The sequence below is a fragment of the Cupressus sempervirens genome, chromosome 1 (genome assembly GCF_028749045.1).
Source record: "Cupressus sempervirens isolate cs-2001-9-10 chromosome 1, ASM2874904v1, whole genome shotgun sequence".
Classification (NCBI taxonomy): domain Eukaryota; kingdom Viridiplantae; phylum Streptophyta; class Pinopsida; order Cupressales; family Cupressaceae; genus Cupressus; species Cupressus sempervirens.
The window spans coordinates 882183564-882211178 of NC_143118.1; the positions used below are offsets into that span (position 1 = coordinate 882183564).

General features: G+C 34.2%; 1 protein-coding gene across 1 annotated transcript; it reads left to right on the forward strand.

The window, feature by feature from the left end:
- The first annotated feature begins 24457 nt into the window (after positions 1 to 24457).
- LOC149580648 (3-dehydrosphinganine reductase TSC10A-like) lies at positions 24458 to 26805 on the forward strand. Its single transcript, XM_089814375.1, has 4 exons — positions 24458 to 24768; positions 24849 to 25112; positions 25663 to 25810; positions 26341 to 26805. The coding sequence occupies exons 1-4, from the start codon at positions 24559 to 24561 to the stop codon at positions 26649 to 26651; spliced, it is 933 nt and encodes a 310-aa protein (XP_089670501.1). The 5' UTR covers positions 24458 to 24558; the 3' UTR covers positions 26652 to 26805.
- The last annotated feature ends 810 nt before the right edge of the window (positions 26806 to 27615 follow it).

Consider the following 27615-nt stretch of genomic DNA (forward strand, 5'->3'; position numbering starts at 1 on the left):
CTCACAACACTATACTGGAATTCATTAGTGAGCACATATTGACTATTTTGCTAAATAGATTTGAAACAAATAGTTACAACATATTTTGACTAAATTGCTAAGCAGATAGCAGATAGAAATAGAACCATGATAAACTATGTATAGATCAACTATGTATAGATAAAAGCTATTGATATACTTGTAAATTTCATTGCTATGGGTACAAAAAACCAAAGCTTTAACTATGATATGTATACGTAATTAGAGGTAATGACGTGAGCACATACTGAAACTCATTCTTGAGCATATATTAACTATTTTTCTAAGCAGAGCTACAACAAATTGTTACTATTTGAATGAACAAAAAAACCCAATATGCAAATGTGGGTGGGAGAAGAGAATCATGCATTTGAGAAGAGAACTATGTTCAAAGCTGTCACCGCCATTCAAAGCGAAGAAACCCTAGCCACAACCACAACCATGACAAACAAGCTATGTTCAAAGCTGCCACCGCCATCCAAAGCAGAGAAACCCTAGCCCCAACCACAACCACGACAAATGCCACAACCCAGCAAACACCATGGCCAAAAAAAACACCACAACAATCACAAAAACCCTCATCTTCCACAACACAACAACAAAATAGCAGTGATAGAACAACAATGCACTTTTGCTCTTCCAAAAACCTAAGGCAGATTCTACGGACCCGATGGTTTATTCAAACCCATTCATACAAACCCAAATTCGAGTTTTCATTTCAACTTCCACCTATTTGTTGGAAGATGTTTCTTCCATTTTTGGAGCAAAATTGGCAAAAGAAAGTAGAAATCGGGTTCTGTGTTTGATGATCCAAATGCCCCTTTTTTCCTCCATAACCAGATTTTGGCCCTTGAAACCCTATTCTGTCCTACTTCTTCCTGTAACCAAATGGGGCGTCCAAACGTGTATATTGAATACCATATTCACTTGGGAAACAAAAAAACACATAACCAATTTTAATATGAATAGAAAATGGATTGAGAATTAATTCATGTTGACCAATAATTGAATTGAATTCAAAACTCAACCAAAACAACTTCTATAATGACCATGCTCAAAATCGTACCATGAACTATAACTGATAATGAACTCCGATTAGGTTTCTTTTTAATACAATCCATACCACCAAAAAGAATAGTAAGGGTATCTATTCATATTCCAAAATATTCTTTAATGTTTTTGCCAAAATCTATACCAAACACATTTCAAATTATGGTTTGATGACTATTGGGGAATAAGCTTCTTTAACCGATATTTGAAAACACCAAAAACATCAACATATATATGATTTAAAATTGTGGTTTTGTCTTTCAATTTTGTTTTTAAGTACTTTATATTTTTCGCTTATATTTTTTAACTATTTAATTTGTGAAATTTTTAGTCTATAAACTAAGGATTGCACATAACCAACAAGTTTTTAAAATAGCTTCTCACATCTTTTATAAACTAAAATAAGGATAGTTTTATTCTATGTTAACTTAAAAGAAAAAATAGTATAATTTGAAAAAGATTTTGTTATCAAATTGGTTTCAACTATGTTATTTTATTAAATGATAAATATTCACCATATTTTAAATGAAAAAATAACTCACTTAAACCACTAAACTACTCATTTACAATAGTAAATAAATCTGCATAAGTTATTATGTTAGAGGAGGACTTATTAGTCCCTTCCCTATTTATAGGTAGGGAACTAATGTTTTCAGTAGATCTTTCATTTAATTTATAAGCAAGGAACTAATATTTTTAGTAGATCTTTCAATTAATTTCTGCAAATTCAAAAAAAAATGAAGTTCTAAAGTTTAGTAAAGTGCTTATTTTTAAATTAATTTATGATGTTTTATTCTTATTTTTCAATTGGTCCATTACAATTTTGCTGGATTTTTATGTTATTTTCACAATTCAAAAAATAAGAAAAAATATGAAAGACAACATTGATTACAATTAACAGTTGTCATCAACACAAGACTTTGTTAGATTTCATTTAATAGTCTAGGGAGGCTTTATTTGTTAACTTATAAACTAAAAAGTAGTAGTTTCGTCCACATTAATTAATTTTCCTTCACAAGTTCTAGTACTTTCTTATGGAGTTAATCAATTTTGCTATTTATTACATGTCAGGAGCATTGGAAAAAAATCAATAGAAAAATAAGATAACTATGACTTAACTATCTGTCACAAAGCATAGCACCGCTTTCATTCCATGAAAGTTTAGCAAGGTAATTTTGTAAGGAAAATTTAATCAAGTGAAGAAAGAGCAATCTAAGTAAGAGCAATCACAAGTTTGACATAGGTCTAGCTCTATATATTTGGTTTCTTAAGCATTTTAAAGGCTCCAAAAAATATTTTCTTACTTTTCATAGTTTATTATTTCTTATAGGGTTTTCAACTTTTCCAACATCGTCTAATTTATGGGTTATGAATGAATTTGTAGTGATCATCTATGAGTATATTTTCAACTCTCAAATTCCAGTCGTGAATGTTTGCAATCTGACTATTCCCCATATACATGTATTTTTTCAAAACCCATGTAGTTCAAGTCTTTATTATTGGCAACCTATTTTGTTGGAATATATTTAATGTAGTCAATGTTTGACCCTAGAGCCAAACGCCCACCTACCACCCTTGATGGACTCCAGAATAGACATAAAACATAAATGTGGTGGGTGAGTTTTGAAATTAGGAAAAGAGGGGGAAAAATATGACAAAAGGAATGTTTTTCATTTTATTCATTCAACAGAAGAAGTTAGAAGAAGAGCAGAGCAAAGTGTTGCAGAGCAGAGCAAAGCAAAAAGAAAGAGATCAGCAGATCCAATCGTTGCAGAAATAGAAGGAAGCTTGTCTCTAGTTACACATGTTTCCTCTATTCACTCTATAAGTTCATCATTGTTTGTCTTTTCCTATTGAAGCAGTGATTTCTCCAAGCACCATTGTATGCAACCATTAGAGTTGCAAGTTTAAAGTTCATTGAAGTTTGAAGTTTTACCAGTTTAGGGTTATTTTAGGGTTTTCTAGTTGAAGCTGAATGCTCCCAAATTTTGTAATGTTTTTAATCTCAGTTGAATAGAAAGCAAGCAAGCATACTTGAATCCATTGTTGTTCTTTTTTATTCATTGCATTTGAGAATTTTGTTTAGAAGCTTCAAGCTTTTGCTCTTTGATTTTAATGGTGGAAACATTCACGTTGAAATCTCTCTAAGTTATAATTTTTTGGTTTCAGCCGAGCTCACTTGGCATTCATTGTTGTCGAGCATTTCCCTTTAGTTGTCAAGCATTGCCCTTGTGTTCCTAGCTTACTTGGCTTGTTCTTATGTCGAGCTAACTCAACACCTACTGCCTATCACTCAACAATAGTTTGTGCTGAAAAAACTGTCACTCGGCACCTTCACATGCCAAGCGCATTGCCACTCGGCACTTCATGTGCCAAGCAAAACTAGCACTTGGCAAATTTTTAGTGCCGAGCAAATTTTTAGAGTTGTGATTTATATTTCTCACATGGTATCATAACTTTGAGGCCCCACATCCATAGTGAGTTAGGGCATTTTTTTTTCTTGGGATATTTGACATGGCAGTAGATACAAAAAAGATATGGTAGCAGCCACCATCCTTTAATGGACAAAATTACGATACATGGGCAAAGAAGATGAAAACCGTAATGGTTGCAAATGATTTATGAGAGTTTGTGATTAATGGGTTCAATGATGTGACAGACCCAACTTAGTATGCTACTCTCACAAATGCACAAAAGACTCAACTGAAAGAGTCAAGGAGAAAGGATGCTAAGGCATTGAGTTTGATTGAGGCAGCTATGATAGAGACAATTTTTCCAAAGATTGCAGCAGCAAATTATGCAAAGGAACCATGGGATATCCTTGAGACGAACTTCAAGGGGACTGATAAAGTTTGTATAGTAAAGCTACAAAATATAAGGAGGGAGTTTGAGAACCTTTAGATGAAGGAAAATGAATCAGTTGCAGACTTCAATTCAAGGACCTCCAATGTGATTAACCAACTGAAGTCAAATGGAGAAGACTATCAAGAGTGGAGGATAGTGGAAAAGATATTGAGGAGTTTACCTCATAAATATGACAATTTGGTCATGACCATAGAAGAGGCAAAAGACCTCACTGTTTTGACAATGGATGAGTCGATGGGCACTCTTCAAACCCATGAGCATAGGATCAACAGATCTGCATCTTCTTCTTCCCAAGAGCATGCATTCAAGGATTAGTCAAATCCAAGAGGAAGGGGGAGAGGAAGAAATGGCTCAAGTAGAAACTCCAGAGGTAGAGGCCGAGGTAATGGAGGACAAAGAAATGTTGCAACAGAAAGCTCAGGAAGAGCAAATGGAGAAAGTAGCTCACAAAATACTTCAAGAGGAGGTAAGAAAAACTACAACTCAAATAAGAGTAATATCGAATGCTACTACTATCATAAATATGGGCATTATGCAAGTGAATGTTGGAAGAAGCAAAATGATCAGTTAGGACAAGCAAATGTGGCTGATGTGAACATGGGAAGTGGAAACAATGCCACTACCTTCACCATGTGTAATGTTGGTGAAGAAGGAAGCCCTAAGATTTGGTACCTCGATAGTGGATGTAGAAACCACATGAGTGGTAATGAAACCTTGTTTTCATTCATTGACAAGAGTTTCAAATCTAAGATTAAAATCTGTAATGATGGAATCCTACCAGTAGTGGGCAAAGGGTCTATTACGGTCTGCACCAAGCAAGGTGAGAAGAAGGAAATACAAAATGTGCATTTTGCCCCTGGTATGAAGCACAATTTGATGAGCATTGGTTAGCTCATTCAAAATGGATACAAAGTGCTGATGGAGAATGACATCTGTGTCATTCATGAAAAGGGTGGGAGAAAGAACTTACTTGCAGCAGTTCAAATGACAAAGAACAGAATATTTCCCTGGAGGATAGAGACATGTTTCTCATCTCAAGTTGGTGTTGCACCTTCCACACAATCAGCTCTAAGGAGTGTGATTGAAGATCCCTCATGGCTATGGAACCTTAGGTATGGTCATCTTGGCTATGCTGGTTTAAATTTGTTATCAAATAAAAGAATGGTAGAAGGTTTGCCATGAATAGGAAATTCATGTGACAAGTGTGAGGCTTGTATTTTGGGTAAGCAACATAGGCTTCCCTTTAATTCTATAAATTCTAGGAGGGCTAGATATCCATTAAAGTTAGTGAATACTGACCTAGTCAATCCTATGAAAGTTACTTCCATTGGGGGAAGTACTTATTTCATAAAATTTATTGATGATTTCAATCATAGCATATGGGTGTATTTCTTAAAGAATAAATCTGAAGCATTTGATAAATGTGTAAAATTTAAAGCCCAGGCTAAAAGAGAATGTGGACACTATATCAAGGTCCTAAGATCAGATAGAGGAGGGGAGTATACCTCTAATTCTTTTGTAATTTTTTGCAGGAAACATGGTATAAAGAAAGAGCTCACAACCAGCTATACACCACAACAAAATGGAGTGGTTGAAAGAAAGAATAGGACCATTGTTGAAATGGCAAGGAGCATGATGAAAGAGAAAGCTCTTCCTACTAAATTTTAGGGGGAGGCTGTGGCAATAGTAGTTTACCTAATTAATAGGTACATCCTACAAAAGTAGTCTGTGATAGAATTCCAATGGAAGCATGGTCACGAGGAAGATGGACAGTTGTACACCTAAGGGTGTTTGGATGTGTTGCATATGCACATGTACCTAAGGAGAAAAGACAAAAATTGGATGACAAAGGCATGAAGTGCATCTTTATAGGGTACAACTCAGAATCAAAGGCATACATATTGTATGACCCATTGAACAACAAGATGATTCTATCAAGAGATATAGAATTTCTTGAAAATCAGTCTTGGTATGGACAAATTGATGAGCCACCAAGCACTTCTAGTAAAGTGCCAATTATGATTGAAGAGGAAGCTGATGAACAGTAAGAAGAAGGAGCAGATATAAGAAAAGGAAAGCAACCTCAATCATTGCTGAGCTCCTCTAGGCATGACCGACTGTCAGTGCCAAGTAACATTGAAGACCAGGCTAGTTGGCAAAGTAGCAACAGTGAAGATTTTGATCCCACACTCTCCTCCCTTTTACCAAGAAAGACCAAGAGTCTCAGGGAGATATACCAAGATGAAAGGTATGAAGATTATGATGAGAGTGTTAATTTTGCATTATTTTCTCATAGTGATCCAATATATTTTGAAGAATTTATTAAGGAGAAGAAATGGTGTAAGGCCATGGATGAGGAGATAGATGCTATAGAAAGAAATGAGACATTGGAGCTAACTAATTTGCCTCCCAAGAAGCAAGTGATTGGAGTGAAATGGGTCTACAAGACCAAATGCAATGTTGAAGGAAAAATTGATGGGCATAAGGCAAGACTGGTAGTCAAGAGCTACAAATAGCAGTATGGCAGAGATTATGATAAGACATATGCCCCAGTTGCAAGAATAGAAACTGTGCATGTTGTCATAGCAATTGTAGCTCAACATAAATGGAAGGTATATCAAATGGATGTGAAGTCTACCTTCCTAAATGGTGTATTGAAGGAAGAAGTATATGTGGAGCAGCCACCTAGTTATGAAGTTGTAGGTGAAGAACACAAAGTATATAGATTGAAGAGAGTTCTTTATGGGATCAAGCAAGCTCCAAGGGCATGGTACAGTAGGATTGACTCATATTTGATGAGCAATGTATTTAGCAAAAGCAATGGTGAGCCTACTCTCTACATCAAGGCAAAAAATGAAAATGTGTTGATTGTTGTCTTGTATGTAGATGATTTGATTTTTACTGGTAATGACAAGGCTCTAATTGGTGAGTTCAAAGAGGCCATGAAAAATGAATTTGAAATGACAGACCTAGGTCTCTTGAAATAATTTCTAGGCATAGAAGTAAAACAAATGCATGATGGCAACTTCATCTCTCAAGAAAAATATGCAGGGCAGATCTTAGAGAGATTTAAAATGTAGAATAGTAAGGCAACCCCAACACCAATAGCAGTAGGTCTAATGTTGAGCAAGGAAGACTCTAGCAAGAGAGTGGATCCAACACTATACAAGAGTATGGTTGGAAGTTTAATGTATTTGACTGCAACTCGGCCAGACCTAATGCATGCAGTAAGTTTGATTTCCAGATTTATGGAAACACCAAAGGATTCCCATTGGTAAGCGAGAAAGAGGATCCTAAGGTATGTGAAAGGTACCAAGGGATTTGGAATTTTGTATACTGCAAATAATGATTTCAAGTTGGTGGGTTATATTGATAATGATTGGGCTAGAAGTATAGATGATAGGAAGAGCACTTCTGGATACATGTTTCATATGGGATCGGGTGCAATTTCATGGGCATCCAAGAAGCAACATATTGTTGCTCAATCTACAGCAGAGGCTGAAGACATAGCAGCAAATGCAACAGCATGTCAAGCAATTTGGCTAAGGAGGATCTTGACAAATTTGAATTAAAGGCAAGAGGATGGAACCACAATTTATTGTGACAACATCTTATCAATTGCATTTTCCAAGAATCCAATCTTCCATGGTAGAAGAAAACATATAGAGATTAGATATCACTTTATCAGAGAGTTGGTGGAGAATGGGGATATCAAGATGGAATTTGACAAGTCTGAGCAGTAGCTAGCAGACATTTTTACTAAGCCTCTAGGCATTGGAAGTTGTGTACACCTAAGAGAGTGTCTTGGTGTAGTTGATTTGGATCAGTAGTGATCCTTGTTTATTTGGCTCAGGACAAAGGGGGAGTGTTGGAATATATTTAATGCAGTTGACATTTGCCCCTAGAGCCAAATGCCCACCTACCACCCCTGACGGACTCCAGAATAGACATAAAACATAAATGTGGTGGGTGAGTTTTGAAATCAGGAAAAGAGGGGGAAAATATGACAAAAGGAATTCTTTCATTTTATTCATTCAATAGAAGAAGTTAGAAGAAGAGAAAAGCAGAGAGTTGTAGAGCAGAGCAAAGCAAAAAGAAAGAGATCAGCAGATCCAGTCGTTGCAAAGATAGAAGGAAGCTCAAGTCTCTAGTTGCACATGTTTCCTCTATTCACTCTATAAGTTCATCATTGTTGGTTTTGTCCTGTTGAAGCAGTGATTGCTCTAGGCACCATTGTATGCAACCATTAGAGTTGCAAGTTTAAAGTTCATTGAAGTTTGAAATTTTACCAGTTTAGGGTTATTTTAGGGTTTTCTAGTTGAAGCCGAATGCTCCCAAATTTTGTAATATTTTTAATCTCAGTTGAATAGAAAGCAAGTAGGCATACTTGAATCCATTGTTTTTCTTTTCTATTCATTGCATTTGAGAAGTTTTTTTAGAAGCTTCAAGCTTTGGCTCTCTAGTTTTAATGGTGGATACATTCACGTTGAAATCTCTCTAAGTTATAATTTTTTAGTTTGAGCCGAGCCCACTTGGCATCCATTGTTGCAGAGCATTTCCCTTTGGTTGTCGAGCATTGTCCTTGTGTGCCAAGCTTACTCGGCTTTTTCTTGTGCCAAGCTAACTCGACACCTACTACCTATCACTCGAAAATAGTTTGTGCTGAGCAAACTATCACTTGGCACCTTCACATGCCGAGCACATTGCCACTCGGCACCTTCATGTGCCAAGAAAAACTGGCACTCGGCAATTGTTAGTGCCAAGCGAATTTTTAGAGTTGTGATTTATATTTCTCACATATTTAACAAATGTGGGAAAATCAATACTTGTAAAAAAAAAAATATGATGTCTACAGATACAAGTTTCTTTTTCACCTGCTTACACCAAGGAACAGAGGAATTTTGTAGAATCTAAATCATCTAATCTTGTATTCGCAGTGACATATCTGAAATTTTTCATTCTATTGCTATTTCTCCTCCCTCTTCCCTACATAAATGCCCCAGTCCTGGTTTTCGACATCTTGTTAGACAATCTTAATTTTCAAGCACTCTTTGAAGGCCCAACTAGATTGTGGTGTTCAAGGAACAAAGTTTTGGTTTTAACATTCTGAAAAGCTTTCCATTTTTCTTGTTTACTGCTTCATTCTTCTAAAATAGGAATCAACACACTATTCACCTATTTTGTTCAAGAAAACAATTGGGCATTGTTGCCTCTTCAAAATTTATTCTGGGATGTGACCTATGATGGATGGTTTGCCACAATCTTCTAACGATTTGACTAAATTTAACTAAGGGCAAGGTCTATGTCTGTTTTCTACAAAATTAGACATAAAATTTTCATTTTTACCGCACCACTACCTAGGCAATTTTCCTATTCTCTTAGTGTATCAAGATTAAAAATTTCTCCTGATTCTACAATCTAAATATTGGGCGTTTAAATATCAGTATCATATTAAATAAGATGTCATAAAATTCACATTGAAGTCTATAACTGTGCATTTTTTATTTTTTGTGTCTAATTTTAAGAGAACTATGGTTTGGATGTCTTATGGTTTCAAAATCACAACCACCATTAATCCTAGAATCCCTCAGTTGAACATATATACCCAATTTCATCTCCTGTATCAATATAATGATCTACAACATCAATTTGCAATATCCTCAATTTAATCAACTAGAGCCTATTTACTCAATTTCATGGAATTAGACAAAACAACACCCAATGTCCTCAATGAGAGAGGTTTAGATATCACCAATCATCCAAACTACTAGCATATGTTCGCAAAATGTGGATAGGAAAAATGGATGAACTATTTTATAAGTGCCACTTGAGTGTGTGCATGCAAGACGCTAAGCCCAAATAGACAGGTGGATACCAATCTCATTTTTTCCCTTTGCTTTATATTCCTATCGAGTTGAATGAGGCCAATTAATAAACTATACTAATTTGTTTTATTAGTTTTTTTAAAATTCTTGTACACTTTCCTTCCATAACAATTCAGAGGAATTCCAACATCTAAAAAAACATTTAAAAACCTTTCATTCCCTTTGGATTTCTTAGACTTCTCATCACAACACATTGAAAATGAGGAAGCTGAAAAAGATAACATATTACATCATTGTCCACACAAATATTACAAGCAATTATCAATCATTAGCCTTCAATATATTTATGAATTAATTGTTATTTATTTAATTTATATATTATGATGTAATATGACAATTTTAGTAAAAAAATTCAAATTAATATTAAGTTATTTGGTTTTAAAATGATTTTTAAAATTTACAAATATTTCTAATTATAACACAAAATTAATTTTTTAAAATTTAATGTTAAACTATGATAAAATGAAAAGTGCTCAATATTAACTAAACAATCTAGCACTTAGTCTATGAATGGAAGTCTAATGCTAGAAGATTTCAAGATGATAGTAATATAACATCAACTTAGCATAATTGTTGCAAGCACATGAAAATATCTTTCTTTTTTCCTGCTTTGAAGTGCACTATGCATATAGTTCCCCATTTTTCAAAGATTATAGTTCCCTCTTTTTCAAAGATTTGTAAGAGGTATGATCAAGTTGCAAATGTTTAAAACATAGCCTCTACATCATAGATGTTTTTCATGGATTTAAGCAATATAAAAAAGTGAAAATGTAAACAAAATATGAGGTCTTGAAAGAGCTTAAATAAGTCCAACAATTAATAAGGATATTATCTAAATTATGTAAAATAATATTGAAATGAAAGAATGATATATTTTTAATATATTACAAACAATGTTTAATAAAGATAAATTACATATATTAAATTTTATAGACATTCAAACATAAATAAAATTATAAAAGAACAAAGATATTTTTTTATATTTAATGAAAATTCAAACTTAAAATTTAATTTTTTATTATTTATTTTTTATTATGTTAGTTACTCAAATTTGATCATCAATTGTGAAATTTTCATATTTCTAAATATTGTTAAGTTTATGTTTTAGATTAATAGATAAATTTAAACTAAGAAATTAGTAATAAACAATTTTAATATCATAGAACACTAATAACAATATTTCGACTATTAACTTAGTATAAAATTATGAAAAAAATCAAAGAAACTATTATTAAGTTATTAATTTTTAAACAAAATATATATGAAAACGATGATTTCCAATTACTTATGTTTATTTGAACAAACTTACTTAATTACATAATCATTTCAATTTCAATATAGTACTTAGATTTTAATCTTCATCATTACTCCCACTTCATCAAACAAATTGGATATAAATTGTAGCCTAAATCTGTAATGAGAAATAGTTTAGTGTAAGCCCTCTAATAGACATCACAAACACAGAGTCCATCTGATTGCCAAGCTTATTTTACTTGATAAAATAAGCCCTCTTAGTCAAACGAAAAGGAGACTAATGTTGAAAAATTCTAAATTCCTTGTATCATGCACAATCTAATTTACCCTCTAAAACCTAACTATATCAGAACTAAAAACAACATGGACTATTAAATTCCACTAATAACAAAAAGAAGTAAAGATTGTGATGAAATTGAACAAAAGTTGAACAAATGAAAATGATAAAGTTTTGATGGATTTATTTATGTAAATCAATAATATTTATTCAAATCTAAAACATTAACTTACAACTTTATATAGTAAGAATTGCAGGTTTAAATCAAAGATGGATTGCTCACATTGATCACCAACTGCTACTGCTAATGCCATATCTCGACACTGAAATTAACATAAAAAATATCCAATTAGTTTGAAACTTTATGAGATAAAAAATAACTACCATGTATGAACAAGAAAGAACTGGGAGAAAAATATTGTTCATTACAAAATATGATTATGCCTAACGGTTATGTTCTCGCTATTATCCCTAACAGTTTTCTATAATATGATTTTCAAATATCCATTAATAGAATTTATTAAAATTACTTATATTACAAATAGAATTTATTAGAATGAAATCTTAACCATTATTGATTCGTGAAATTGATCGAAGCACTTCTATTATTTTTCCGAAATATCTAAACTGATAAAATAAAAGGCTACCTAAAAAATACAATAGAATAAAATATTAAAATCTAAATTAACTTGAGAAATTTTAGAAACTTGTAGTATTAGTTTTTGTTATAATTCAATTAGTTCAAAAATTTATTTTACAAACAAGATGATAGGTAGTCAGTCTAACATCAATAATAGAATAACTAGCATACCTAAAAATTTAATTCAATTTTTTTTTAGTAAAATAAGTCAAGAGGTATCTAATTTCAAAAGAATTAATATAAATTTAGTAAATATTGTATTCCAATAACACAAGAATTCCATGAATAAACTATTGTATTTGTTTTTATATATACTATGCTTGATATTAATGCATTGAAGTTTTATAAGACTGGAAAATTCAGCAAATCAAATTTACACAATAATTTATTTCACCATGTACAAATTTAAAAAAAATCATATTCCATAAAAAACATAGCAATTAAAAATACATATTTCTATTTAAACGTCAATTTTTTTCCAAAAATGAAAAATGTTTACATTCAAGATTGTTGCCACTGTAGAAAGCTGCCTCTCGGCTTAATTATAGTTATACACAACTCTACAACTTCATTATTACTTGATGGAAACCACACCATAGAATAAAACTAAAATTAAATTTCAATTGCTTTGGCAGAATCATTTGATTTTCCCTTGGCCTCCATTAAAAACATCTTTTTGGATCTTGTCATAAGAATAAAAAATTCATTAAGTGCACAAATTTTGAACCTGGTTCAAATAGTTTCCAACTACTTTCTCCCTCATTCTCTTCCTTTTTCCTAATGAAGAGCATAACATTAGATTTTGATTAAATAGGGGATGGTTATAGATTATAGAACAAGAACATTTGAATAGGGGATGGTTATAGAATACAAAATAGGAAAACCATTTCAAATTAACATCACAGGGAAAACTCACACCCAAATATTTTACTATGGATTTTTTATTTACTAGCACTTGCACCCAAAGGAGCAAGGGGTACACTGATAGCCTCTACATATATTTTTATCAAATATTTAATATGATATGAAAGGTATATAAACAAAGAAAAATAAATTAAACATTGTTGAATTGACATAGCCTATATATATATATATATATATATATATATATATATATATATATATATATATATATATATATAAAATGTAGAATTACAACTAGATATTTTATACATTATCCTACATTCAATTCTCAATTCATGTTTTATAATAATATGAATCTATGCAATCTCATAAAATACTTGGCAATTTCTTCAAAGAAGAAACCTAATTTCTATTTCAAGCCAAGTGAATCTAAATCTCCATCCCGATAGCACTCCAATACAAAATAAGATTTCCCCAATCTTTCACAATGGAAATACAAAGTGGGGAGAAGCGGATCATCCAATATTTGCAACAAAGTTGTAACTCATTCTTCACCCATCTCACAATACTATTGCCAATCGTCCAAATCTCAGAGCACACAAGAAAAACCATTCTTGGATATAGACTACTAATCTCAAATACCAAACATTCACATGATTTTGGCGCATATGATCGGTGCCTTAATGATATTCACCATGCAACACAAAGATTTGGGTACTCAAAGGAAGGATGTTCACAATTTCGATACAACATGAGAGAAGAAAAAGCTTAAATGTCATATATATAGAGAGCAAGGTGTAAGAGATTGAAATTATGAATGCCACAGAAAAATACCAATATGATACAATTTCTAGAAAAGATGCCTTGAGATGGAGTTAAAGGCATTCAACCCTCAAAAGATCAAACACAAAAGACATCAGAAAACTGATGCAGAGAAATGAGTCTTTGAAACATTTTTAGGGTTAAGAATCGATAAGAGCAATCGAACATACTCATGGCTTTGAAGTTCTTTCAATTTTAGAGATTTGTAACCGTATTTGATACATCCTCTCTTAATGTGTATCATAATACCTTTTCTTTATGGTGGGTGACTTCTAGCAGTCCCTCATTCTTTCTATATTCCTTTGCATTTATTGTTGTGAAGATTTATATTATTTATGGTTGATTTAGTTTTCTTTTATTATTTAATCAATAGGAACTAGCTTCTAGTGTTGCTCATTATTGAAATCATATGGTATCTACAATATCCCAAATGATCTCCCTCAAATTTGATATTACTTTCCATCATCTTATTCCTTAGCATATAACATATTAAATTATCTTTTAGCAATGAGATTAGTTGTATATAGTTTCACAATAGTTTTTTGTGTTTCATTAAATCACACCTCTTTCAAAAAAACTCTTGATTTAGATTTACTTAGAAAATTATGTTTACATATCCTGAGAAATTAAGCACTTAATTGGTCTTATTGTTACTTTCATTCCTTTAAAGTAACCATTATTTTTTGGGTTAATAATTCATGATATCATTAGTTTGAAAGAGATACAATGAAATGACACTTGATTATTTTCTTATATATTGTTGGCATCAAAATGCTATTTTACCTAACATGTCTATCATTATTTCCTAATTAGAAAACTTACTTAAGTTTACTTAAGATACGCATAGGTCGTATGAATATTTCTGATCAACATTCAAAAGTAAGACACACTTTATACAATCAATAGTAAATATATACTCTATACACTTCATGACATAATATGCAACATCTCCTCAATATCTTAACAATGGCTTAAACTCCATTATTTCCCAAGCCTCTCCTAGATTTCTGTTCATTCTATAATAAATGTATATTAATTTAAGAATAATTAAATTTAACTATTTCAAGTTAACAATGTTTAATTTTTTTCTATATCTCTTAAGTTTCCTTTCATATATTTAGATTAAATGTCTAACAAAACAATATATGTGAACAACCATATTATATACACTTGTACCTTATAGATCTAACATTACACAATAAATATATTTATGAACCAAAAGAAATTTCCCTAAATATGGGAAAGAACGACAAATCTAAAGATCTGACAATGATATAAGATCAAATCACAAACTATAATTTTAGTTGTTTTAATAACTAATGATATCGTCACACCAGAGCTAGCAAGGTTTTGTGGACTTCAAAAAGTAATAATCCTTAGACAAATCCTTAACATAAGCATTTAAATAATGCACTATAGAAGATTAGAAGCACGTACTCAAAAAAAATTATGTAATCCTTTAAAGGCTTGAGAGCCCTTAAATAAATGTAAGTATGAAATTTAAGAAAGAAACATTTTCAACAAGGAATTGGAACACGCCTCCCCGAACAATCATTTAATATCTTTCTTCTAAGAGTCAGAAGCCCTAATACAAACATTTATAGAAACATAGAAAGATTCTTGAGAAAGATTCTCCATCACAAATTGGTAAGGAAGCTTACGAAAAAAATAGAATTATGAGATGCAGAAGGAGATAGCATGAAAGTAATGTTTCCCAAAAGGGTTTGGGCATATCCTTAAGAAATCTATTGCAATTTTTAGAGTTGAGTGGTTTTAAGCAAATCTTTTGAGAAAACACATGGACTCGAGTACATCCTTAATAAAATTTGTCCATAAATTTTAGGATTAGTAATCCACGAGTAGATGTTATGAAATATGCATGGAAGAAAACTATAGAAAAATGCTACATAAAATTCATTTAGTGCTACTATTTGGGACACAATTCATGGCCTCTGAATGGCCTCCAAGAGGTTCTGAGGAGGATAGGAAGGAGTTGTTTTAGATTTTGTAGTCTCATGAGTGTACTACTTTGGTTGGTAATGATGTTATTGCTTGGGACAATAAAGATTTGTATGGGAAGTTTTCAATGTCTGTAGGATATGTTGAGCTTCTTCGACAGATGTTGGGGGACATTCAGATGCCTTGGTGGAAGCAAGTTTGGTACAAGTTTTCTTGGCCCAAATGTAATTTTTTTATGTGGGTGGTGGTCCATAGTCGATGTCTTACATGGGATAATTTATGCAAGCATGGCTTCCAAGGACCCTCAATGTGTGTTCTATGCTAGAATAGTGAAGAAAATATCTCTCATCTCTTTTTCCAATGCTCTTTCACTAGACATATTTGGCATTGTTGGTGGAATGTGTGGAATCAATCTTGTTGGCATGTTTCGTCACAAGCATAATTCTTTGCTCATTGGGGTGAGTCTCCTGTCAAGACTTCATTTCTTCAAGTTGCCTAGACTCTTGAACCCTCCTTTATCATTTCGCATATCTGGTTGGAAAGGAACCGTTGTATCTTTAAGGATGAGTTTTTAGAGGTTCCTCAATTATGGTGAAAAATTCTCCATTCTTTGGAGATTTTTGCAAAATGTGACACTTCTAAGGCCATGGAACCAGGGGAGGATATTTTCAATAATCATCTAAATATTCCCCCATCACATGGAAAATTGCTAAGAAAGATGTGTAGACATCCCTTGCAAAAGATAAATAGGGCGGGGAAGTAGAGTGCCCCTCCACAAGGTATTCTTAAAATCAACATAGATGGGTCTTCCAAGGGAAATCCAAGCCCTATTGACATTAGTGATGTTGGTAGAGATAGTAAGGGGGATGTTCAGTTTGTGTTTTCTGTTTATAAATGTCATCACACTAACAACCAAATGGAGGCCAAAGCTATTTTGTATGCTATGAAGAATGCTTGTGACCTTGGTTGGAGAAGGCTTATCTGTGAATTTGACTCACAAGTGATTATACGTCTATTGAATTAGCAACATTCTGAAGTTGTTAGTTGGAGGTTAGCTTTGATTGCGGACCAGATTCATAATTTGTCTACTTATTTGGAGTCCATTACTTTCACTCATATTCTAAGGGAATGGAATAGTGTTGTTGATTGTTTGGCAAAGTGGGCTTCTGACCATATGTGTAATTGGAACATTGTTGATAAGTCTCAACTTCCGATGGCCTTGTCCCATCAACTTGATCACTTGGTTGATCTTGATAGGACTATCAATGCCCTATCTCTATTTGTTCTTGTTTCTCTTTCAGCTTGAATAAATTTTCACACCTCCTTTGTTTCAAATAGATGTTTAATTTTTCTATAATATAAAAAATCAAACTTAATTTAATAATTTTACGTATCATATCATTCTTTTTAATATAATAAATATTTTAATTATAAATTATTAAAAATAATAAAAGGCATTAAATTATTCATCTACACATTAATTTTATCCATACATTTTCACCGATCTTTATACTTATAATTTTATTTTTTTTCCTAACACTGAGCTGAGGTGAGACTAATCCTTTGCAGGTGGGGCAACAGGCTCATACGACTATCCCACTGGTTAATCATGGAGAGAGGTTTGAATCCGAGACCATGGGGGTAATCCACCACCTCAAGTCTCCGCTCTCAACCAAATGAGCTAGTGCCTTTCGGTCTTTAGTACTTATAATTATTATTTAACTTTCATCCATCTTTTTCACTCCATTAGTCATAAAAGACCAAAGCCTCATGTTTATAATGACAAAAAAAGAAGAAGTTTTCATTAAGGTCCAATATTCTTGAAATTTCAATGTTTTAAGTAAAGGTGCAATAAATACCTTCATTCACAGTCCAGAGTAGAATAGAGTTCAAACCCTGTTAAGCCCATTTGAAAAGGTGGGAAACTAACGAAACCTAATAGATTTCGGCTTTATTTTTTCTTTTAATTTGTCATAAATTTGATGATTCTTATTTGAATTATAATATCCAAATAGATCATAGAAACAAGAAACAGGGAGAATCCATGAATATTGAAGTTAAAAATGATTTGTACATTTGAATATTAATTCAAATCTTAATCTTATTAAGAAAGTAATAAACAATGAAGTTAAAATTTAATTTCTACATATGATTATATCTTTATTATAGTTTAGTAACAGAACATCTGATAACAGATCTAAATACTGAAGCTTATTCGTGTCAACATAAGACTTAAAGATGAAACAATATTTTTTATGAACAACTTAAATGCTGATAATGTCATATCAATATGAAAAGTGGAAAGATGTGTGGAAACATTGGCTGCTGGCTGGGCTAGGGTTTTTCCCCTAGCCTGTTCTTGGTGTTTGATCTTTACTATTTTTTTGTTCTGTTTGGATTGCTAGCTACTGGACATAATTTGCGTCGGTGTTTTTGGAAATCTTCTGCAGTCAATTTTGGATTGGGGTTTTATTGTTTGCATGGCAGGGCCTAGGATTTCTTCTCCGTTGGTGAGAACAGATGGTTCTTCTCCAACTATGCATGCAATGCGATCTGAATCGTTTTATTCAGTGGAGAGCTCCAAGCTGAAAATAGTTAATGGTTGTTTTCCGCTAGCCATGATCGCCCTGTTCTGGTTATTCCTCCAATGGCTATAATGGAGGACATTGATTATTAGACCAAGCATGCTTTGATATGCAAATTTCTTGGAATCCGGATTTCCCTATCCGCTCTTGAGGCATGGATCCGCCGCTCATGGCAGGTGGAAGGCGACATGGAGATTATGTTGGCAAGGAATAGTTATTTTTTTGTTGTATTCTCTTGCATGTCTGATTGGGATCGTGTTTTTGAAGGAGTCCCTTATTTCTACAACCATGTGGGGTTATTTGTCAAACCTTGGTATTCAGGTTTTAATTCTGCTGAGGATCTCCCTTCAATAGTGCCAGTTTGGGTTCGCTTGCCTCGTCTTCCCTTGGAATTTTGGCGTGAAGACATCCTTCGACAAATTGCTGCTTTGTTGGGGAAGCTGGCTGTGATCGCACATCAATCCCTCGATAAAAAGGTTATTTCTTATGCTAGAATTTGTGTTGAAATTAATTTGAATAACCCATTACCAGATTCTTTGGAAATTTGTATGGGGGATTTTTCTTGGGTGCAGCAGTTAGATTATGAATCTCTCCCTTTTCGTTGCCGGATTTGTCATGAGTATGGTCATTTATAGTGTTAGTGCCCCCGTAACTCAAGTTTCAAAGGAGTGGATGGTTCTACAGCTAGCAATACTAGTGGTTTGGCAGATACTATAGGGAAAGGACAATCTCAAATGGCTAATACTACCAAGGGGATGAATCCGCAAGATGCTATAGGTAAAGGTAAGGCTCAAATGCAGGATAAGGATGGATTTACCCTTGTTCGCCCTCAAGCTAAGGGACGTGGTCAAAAGAGGCCTTTGAAAGAAAGATTATCTAATTCAAGTTTTAACCGCTTTGAGGTGCTGGATAGTATGGTTCTAGAGGAGGGTATTCCTCCTCCTATCTCTTCTGATCCAATTTGCCCAAATGAGAGATCTGTTCCTAATGATGCTTGTGGGGCATCCCAAGTTGCAGTATATCAGAACTGTGAGGTCCCTGTAGCTCCTATGATAGAGGCTCTGGTGACTCCTACAGTGTTGGAGGATAATGATGTTGTTTTAGCTGACTTGGTTAAGGATGTGCTACCATTAGGTAAGGGCAAGGGTTCTCCTCTCCCCTTGGGGTTGATGCCTCGACCCTTTAAGCGAGCTTCTTCTACTCCCCCTCTAAGGAGTGGGCGCAAAATAGACCAAGAGAAGATTAAACTCACAGAAGATATATTGATTGAGTCTGGTTTAGTAAAACCTTTGGATTCTCATTTTCCCAATTCTACCCAATGATGATTATTCTCTCATGGAATGTAAGGGGGTTGAATAGCATCCCTAGACAAAAGGCTATTCATAACTTGGTGGTTGATCATAGCCCTGATTTTTTTGTATCCAAGAGACTAAGCTCTCTGTGGAGTCTATGGTCCAACATGCCTCTAGTATTTGGTCTTGTGGCCAATGCCAGTGTGTTGGGGCAACAGGCAATGCGGGTGGTTTAGCTATATTTTGGGATCCTCAAAAAAAATTTCCTCTTGGCTGGATGTCTTCTCGCTCAACTCTCTCTATGGTAGCTTCTGCTCTAGACTCAGGAGAGGTAATCATGGTTACTAATGTGTATGCACCTGTTGATCTTGTGGGAAAGGAGGAACTTTGGGAACATATTCAATATGTTAGAAATTGTCATCCTTATCATCCTTGGGTGTTAGCAGGGGACTTCAATTCAGTTTTAAGTCTGGAGGAGAAGCATGGTGGTTTGGCTAGATTGGGGCCTTCTTCTGCTCTTCTTCGGCAACATATATCTCTTTTGCATCTCTCTGATGTTAAGCCTTCTAATGGTCTCTATACCTAGAATAATCATAGGACTGGTATTGCTGCTATCTCAGAACGTCTGGATAGATTTCTTGTTTCTTGCTTTTGGCTTAGTGGCACCCTTACTATCTCTTCAGAAATCCTTGATTGGAGGGGTTCAGATCATTGGCCAATCAATTTTTTTGCTATAGGGGATTATGTTTCGAAGCATCCTCCTTTTAAGTTCCAATTGATGTGGCTTCGGGACTCCTCTCTTCATGATTTTGTTTTCTATTGGTGGAAAGATGGTGCTCTTGCATATGGTACTGCAATGTTCTCATTTTCTAAAAGGCTTCAATATGTTAAAAGGCAGCTCAAGATATGGAATAGGGAATGCTTTGGAAACCTTCACTTTATGAAGAGGCTTGCTCAAGAAGATCTTGATGTCATCACAAGGGAGATTAAAGATCGAGGTTTCTCAGAGGATCTTGGCAAGGCTGAATCCTTTGCTTCTAGAGCTCTAGAAGAATGGGAACTTCGAGAGGAAATTTTTTGGAAGAAAAAGGCTAGAGTTGATTGGCTCCAGGAAGGTGATCGTAACACTTCCTTTTTCCATAAAATAGTGCAATCTCGCCGGAATCAGAGCACTATCTCTTCTTTGGTTAATTCTCAAGGTATCCAACTAAATTCCTTGCCAGCTTTGTTCCAGGAGGCGATTTGGTACTTCTCTACCCTCTTCTCTGAGGACTCTCCTCCTGCTGATAATGAAAAAAATCTTATTTTGTCTTATATTCCTTCCCTTATCACTCAGGAAATGAATGATTATCTCATGCGTCCTATTTCTTTGGAAGAGCTGGAGGAGGTGGTCTTTGGCATGCCTAAGGGGAAGGCTCCTGGTCCTAATGGCTTTCCAGTTGAATTCTTTCAGGAATTTTGGGACATCATTAATCATGATTTGTTGGAGGTGGTTAAAGAATCTTATGCTAGCAAGCAGATGCTTCGAGCTTTGAACTCTACATTCTTGACTCTTATTCCTAAGAGAGAGGGTGCTAATAAATTGGAGTTTTTTAGGCCAATTGCCTTATGTAATGTGGTTTACAAAGTTATTACTAAGTTGATTGCTGAGAGATTGAAAAGGTGGCTTCCCATTATTATTTCAGAAGAACAAGGTGGTTTTGTTGCTGGCAGACAAATTTTGGATGGTGTGGTTATTGCTACTGAGGCTATTCACTCTATGGCTACTTCAAGGGAGAGAGCCATGTTTGTTAAGCTGGATATGGCTAAGGCCTACGATAGAGTTAAATGGAGCTTCCTAAGGAGTATTCTTCTTTCTTTTGGATTTAGCTCTAATTGGGTGAGTTGGATTATGAGTTGTGTTACTTCTGCCTCTTTTTCTGTTCTTATTAATGGTCAACCTTCTCAACTATTTGGTGCTTCTAGAGGCCTCCGCCAGGGTGACCCTCTCTCCCCATATCTATTCATCATCATGGCTAAAGGCTTGGGTAGATTCATTAAGCATCAGGTGTCCCAGAATTCTATTCAAGGCTGGTGGTGGGGTAATGGCTTACCTTCTCTTTCCCATCTTCAATTTGTTGATGATTCTGCTCTTGTTGGTCTTGCTAGGATCAAGGAAGCTGAAGCCTTTCGACATGCTTTGGACGTTTATTTGGCAGCTTCAGGCCAGAAAGTTAATGAGCACAAATCTTCCATTTACTTTTTTAACACTCCTGATTCTATTCAGCATAGGATTGTTGGTATCCTATGGTTTCAGATAGGATCACTTCCTTTGACTTATCTTGGCATCCCTATTGCTGTTTCCAGGCAGCCACGTCTCTTCTGGAAAAATTTGATTACCAAGCTTCAGGATAAGGTAAATCATTGGACTCATAGATGGCTTTCTACTGCTGTTCGGGTTACTCTTCTTCAAGCTGTTATCCAAGCTCTTCCTACTTATCGAAGCATGGTTCACGCTACACCTATTTACTTTCTCAAGGAGTTTGATGCTCTTTTTCGACAATTCCTTTGGAGTGGTAATTTGCGTAGTACTAAATGGAGCTTGGTTAATTGGGCAACTATTTGTAGGCCTAAAAAGGAGGGTGGTCTTGGTCTTTGATCTGCTCTATTGAGTAGTCAAGCTTTGGCTGCTAAACTTTATTGGCGATGGTGCTCTGGACAACATCAACTTTGGGCTCGTATTATCACTCATAAATATTTTCATGGTGCTAATTCTTGCTTTGTTTCTGCACTTCCTCTTGAAGGTCGTGGCTCAATGGTTTGGCATACTTTGAAGACAGGTGCAATGTTGGTAAAGAGGGGTCTGTTTTGGATATGTAAAGGAGGTTCTCAGGCTTTGTTTTGGTCTGATGCTTGGGATGGATTCCCTTCCATTTTATCCATATACCCTCATCTTCAGCCTCTTTGTGACTCTTTTCTTGCCGCTGGATGGGATAAAGTGGATCATTACAAGACTCCTTATCAATTGGGACCTGTTGTTGGTTACAGATGGAAGCATTCTTCTGATTGGCCTCCTAGAGGTGGTCCAGATATTTTGGCTTGGGGCGGTACCTTGTTTGGTAAATATCATGTCTCTACTGGGTATCAGGAGATAACTAGACAATTATTTGGGGATGCTGAGGTCCCTTGGTGGAAGCAAGTTTGGAATAAAGTTTCTTGGTCCAAGTGCAATTTTTTCATGTGGCTAGTGGCTCACAACCGTTGTCTTACCTAGGATAATCTTTGTAAACATGGATTTCAGGGCCCCTCTTATTGTGTTTTGTGTGGTAATGGAGAGGAGTCTGTCTCCCATCTGTTCTTCCATTGCTCCTATTCTACTCAGATATGGCACCTTTGGTGGAGTGTTTGGGGTTGCTCTTATCGGCATGCTTCCTCTTTGCCCGAGTTCTAGGCCCGCTTGGGTACTGCTCCCTCCAAGTCTTCTTTTCTCCATGCTGCTTGGATTGTTGGCCCATCTTTCATGCTTTGGCATATCTGGTTGGAGAGGAATCGTCGCATATTCCAAGATGTTCGGCTTGGTGTTTTGCATCTTTGGTGGAAAATATCACATTCTCTTCAGGAAACTATTCTTGTAAAGTGTGAGCTTGATGGGGGTATGGATCCGGTTGATCTTGCTATCTGTAATCGCCTTAATTTTCATCTGCAGGATGGGGCTGCAGCTCATAGGTTTCCTTCTATGTCCAGGCAGCTTCACCATCAAAGGAAGGGTCAGGTTAACTGAGATGGGCACTAGACTCCTCCTCCCTGTGGAGTTCTGAAAATTAATACTGATGGTTCTTCCCGTGGGAATCCTGATTCGACTGGTATTGGCGGAGTGGCTCGTTGTAGTTCTGGGGATGTTAAATTTTTCTTCTCAGTTCATAAGGGTGATTATACTAACAATCTCATGGAAGCTCAGGCTATTTTATATGACGTGGAACAGTGTTGCTTGCGAAGATGGAGTAAGATTATCTGTGAGTCTGATTCCCAGGTGGTGGTGAACATGCTTTTTTTGCAAGAGCTTGAGGATGTTAGTTGGCAGCTGGCCACTGTTGTTAAGCAGATTCTTTTCTTCTCTTCCTCTTTTCAGTTCATTAGGTTCACGTATATTCCTCGTGAATGGAATAGAATTGTTGATTGTTTAGCCAAATGGGCATCTAGTCATGATTCGGGTTGGAATATTAGAGATAGGAGGCAATTGTCCTTTGAGATGATGCAAAAATTTGATGATCTTGTTGCTCAGGATCGAGCTCCTTGTTGAGCTCTCCTTATTGTATTCCTTTTTGTCTTAATAAATTTTTACCTCTCTTTTTGCAAAAACCATTAAAATGCAACAATATTTTTTTATGAACAACTTAAATGCTGATAATGTCATATCAACAAAATCATTAAAGATGCAACAATATTTTTTATGAACAACTTAAATGCTGATAATGTCATATCAACAAAACCATTAAAGATGCAACAGTATTTTTTATGAACAACTTAAATGCTGATAATGTCATATCAACATTAAAGATGCAACAGTATTTTTTATGAACTTAAATGCTGATAATAAAAGATGCAACAATATTTTTTATGAACAACTTAAATGCTGATAATGTCATATCAACAAAACCATTAAAGATGCAACAATATTTTTTATGAACAACTTAAATAATGATAATGTCATATCAACAAAACCATTGTCTATAAATTCTGAAGAGTTTGTCTCGTAAATCTAATTAGAGACATTTCAAAGCCCTTAACGACTTATCTTACAGCAATTAAATATAATTAGAGACATTTCAAAGCCCTTATCTACTGGACGTTTGCTTTCACTCTCGAAATCTCGATATTAATACAACTATCGACCTCGTCTGAAGCACCAGCCTCCATAAATGGTGCCTTAAAGAACTCATTAACCCAAGCAATAAATAGATAGATGATTCTCCATAGATGATTCTCCATAGAGCGGGAGAAATAAATAGATGATTCTCCATGGAATCAAACCATCGAAAACTCCACTTTGGTTATTCATCTTATTCCAATGAAGATGAGATCAAAATGGCTGGAATCTGTGGAGGGCAAGCATGTTCTGATAACAGGTGGGTCAAGTGGAATTGGGCTTGCCGTTGCCAAAGAGGCTCTCTCTCAAGGAGCGTTCATCACAATTTTAGCTAGAAGCTCCACTACTTTGGAGAAAGCAGAACAAATTCTTGCCAAAGATGGTGACACCAAACATAAAATACTTACCAAGGTTTTTCTTATTCCTTCATTTCAAGCTTATCCCAAGGCTTAGAAATCTTGAGATCTGATCTGATTTTTGTTTTTGAATAGGCTGCAGATGTGGGTGTGTATGAAACATTGGCGAAGGCAATAAAAGAGTCTTTTGAATGGAGGGCTGTTGATGTGCTGGTTTGCAATGCAGCTGCTGCAAAAATTGCACTTATGGATGAGAGCAAGATTGAAGATCTGCATGCCATGATTCAAACTAATTTGACAGGGGTTGTCAATACTTTGCATGTGGGGATTCCATTGACGAAGCAGAGGAGTGCTCAAACACCCATGTCAATTGTTCTCATGAACTCTCTCATAGGCCTGGTATTACTCAAAAGCTTCATCTTGGACTGATTTATTGTGAATTTCAGTTCAATATTATATATAAGCCAAGAAAACATTTGTTTCAAATATTTTTAGCTCTGTATCGTGGTACCTGTTCTGTTATCATCTTCTAAGTAGATCTAGTGGTATAGTATGTATTGATTGAATGTTTAATAATTTTAACAATATTTGGAAGTGAGTTTCAAGATGCTTGTATTGATGTTGAATATCCATAATTGAATGAAGTGTATTCTTTAGATCTTAAAAGTTACATATCATTCAATGTATAAAGTATGAGACTGATGTTTTTTAACTAAGCAAACAACGTGTTCATATGGCATTATATTTGATAATCATATTTGATGACGTAGTCTTGAAACCATAGTTATAAGTAAGAGACTTATCAAGTAAGCTTCTACAAAATTGACTGGGATTTGATTCTTTCCACATGATTTTGAGAAGTGTAAAATTAGGATGCTCAACTATTGGGTCCTATCTCATATATTGTTCAAGAATTTATATTTTTCTTGATTGTAATATCTTTATGCAGTACACTTTGTATGGTAATGCTGTATATACTGCAACCAAACATGCTCTCAAGGGACTTGGAGAAACTCTCAAGCTTGAATTGATGCCTTATAACATCCGAATTAGCATAATATTTCCAGGATATACTGAAACTCCCATGCTTGATTACTGTAAGTATCTCTAATTTTATCTTACTAATCTTTAATTTTATTATCTTGTAAATTTAGAATTAAATATAAATAAGCGTTTTTTTTTTGTTATGACCATTATCTTTCATTCTAGATTATCCTTCAATTTTTTAGAATTATGTGTATATAATAGATTTTAAAGATTTAATAATGAATTATTAGAAATTTTTTAATTTATATTATTAAGTGTAATATATATATTTTAATTTGATTGTATCACATTTCTATCATAGATATATAGAATAACATTACATAATTTTATTTATTATTTTATTAAAATGATAAATTATTTGTTTGTTCATTAATTGACAAATTAAAGAAATTGTCTCTAGTAAAAATTTCAATATTTATTCACTCATAATCAAAACATGTATTTTAATTTGCAAGATAAGATCCTCTTAACTGAAACCTTATATAAATAACATAATACAGTAACATCCAAAACGTTCCCACTTAATATTCTTTAAGTTTATCTTAATATAGTTTTGCTTTGATGTTTCCAATTTATATAGGTGGCATGGAAAATGAGAAAGACATATTGCAGATTATTAAGGCCACAACTTTCTATAATCGAAGTCAAGCAGAGAAACCTGAACATGTTGCAAAATATACATTACAGGGAGTGAAGAATGGAACGTTTCTTGTCACAAGCCAATACGATGGCCTCGTTATGTCAACATTCTCTCGTGGACCTATGCCTGCAGACTCATTTGGAAGGGCTTTGGTTGAATTGCTATTATATATTCCTATCCGACTCTTCAGCTTCTTTGCTGCTTTTTATGTTTATTATGCTATAAAACATAGGAATAATAAGAAATGTTAGAATACTTTGAGAAGAAGAAAAATAATCTATAAATGGATAGATATACATAGATTTATTTATTTGATGTTGTAAAAATAATATTGATATCTTTTTAAAGTATAAATAAATGAAATGATGAAATTTGAGAAAAATAAAGTATTTAGAATCATTTTCATTGGGTATTGTTAATGCAATGTTTAATGTAGAAGAAATATATTAGTGTGGGAATTGAAAAAGAATATGATCATTATTTTATTTGATCTATAAATTGTAGATACTAATTTTTTCTTATTGTTTATCTAGTTTATTTCCACATTCATAAAATTGAATTTTTGAGTGCTAAAGTAAGTCTTGAGATTTCAAAATACAAATTTATATTTGGGTTTTCATTGTGTCCCTCCAAGTAGTCATTATGAGCCAAGTAAAGATCAAAATTATTGACTTGCTTTCAAAACACAAATGCATATTTGGATTTTCATTGTGTCCCTACAACTAACCATTATGAGCCAAGCACAAAATTATTGACTTGTATACTATGATATTACATTTGAGAGCATGCCTTAGTCTCTTTTCATTGCCTAAATAATCAAAGGATCATCAAGGAGAGCATCTCAAAACAATCACATAAGATACATCTATTTTATTGTTATACACCATCATTACATTGTCTCCTTGCATCACCATAGAAATGAAGTAAATGGTTTCTTATTGTCATATATATTTAATGTGAACCACAAGGGCTTGGCCTTGGGAGACTATCCTTGCATAGTGAACTCTTGGAAGGTTTTGTTGAATACTAACAATAAGCTATTGTAGGTAACAAAAATCGCGATGAGAAGATCATAGAACTAGAATCTTGAATAATTAATATACACGCAGTTCATATTCATACATTAGTTTTACATCCATAGTAGTCAACCGCAAAATCAAATGGAGATTTTGGAGATTTTAAAGTGTTCATTTAGGATTAGAAGGTGGTCTAATA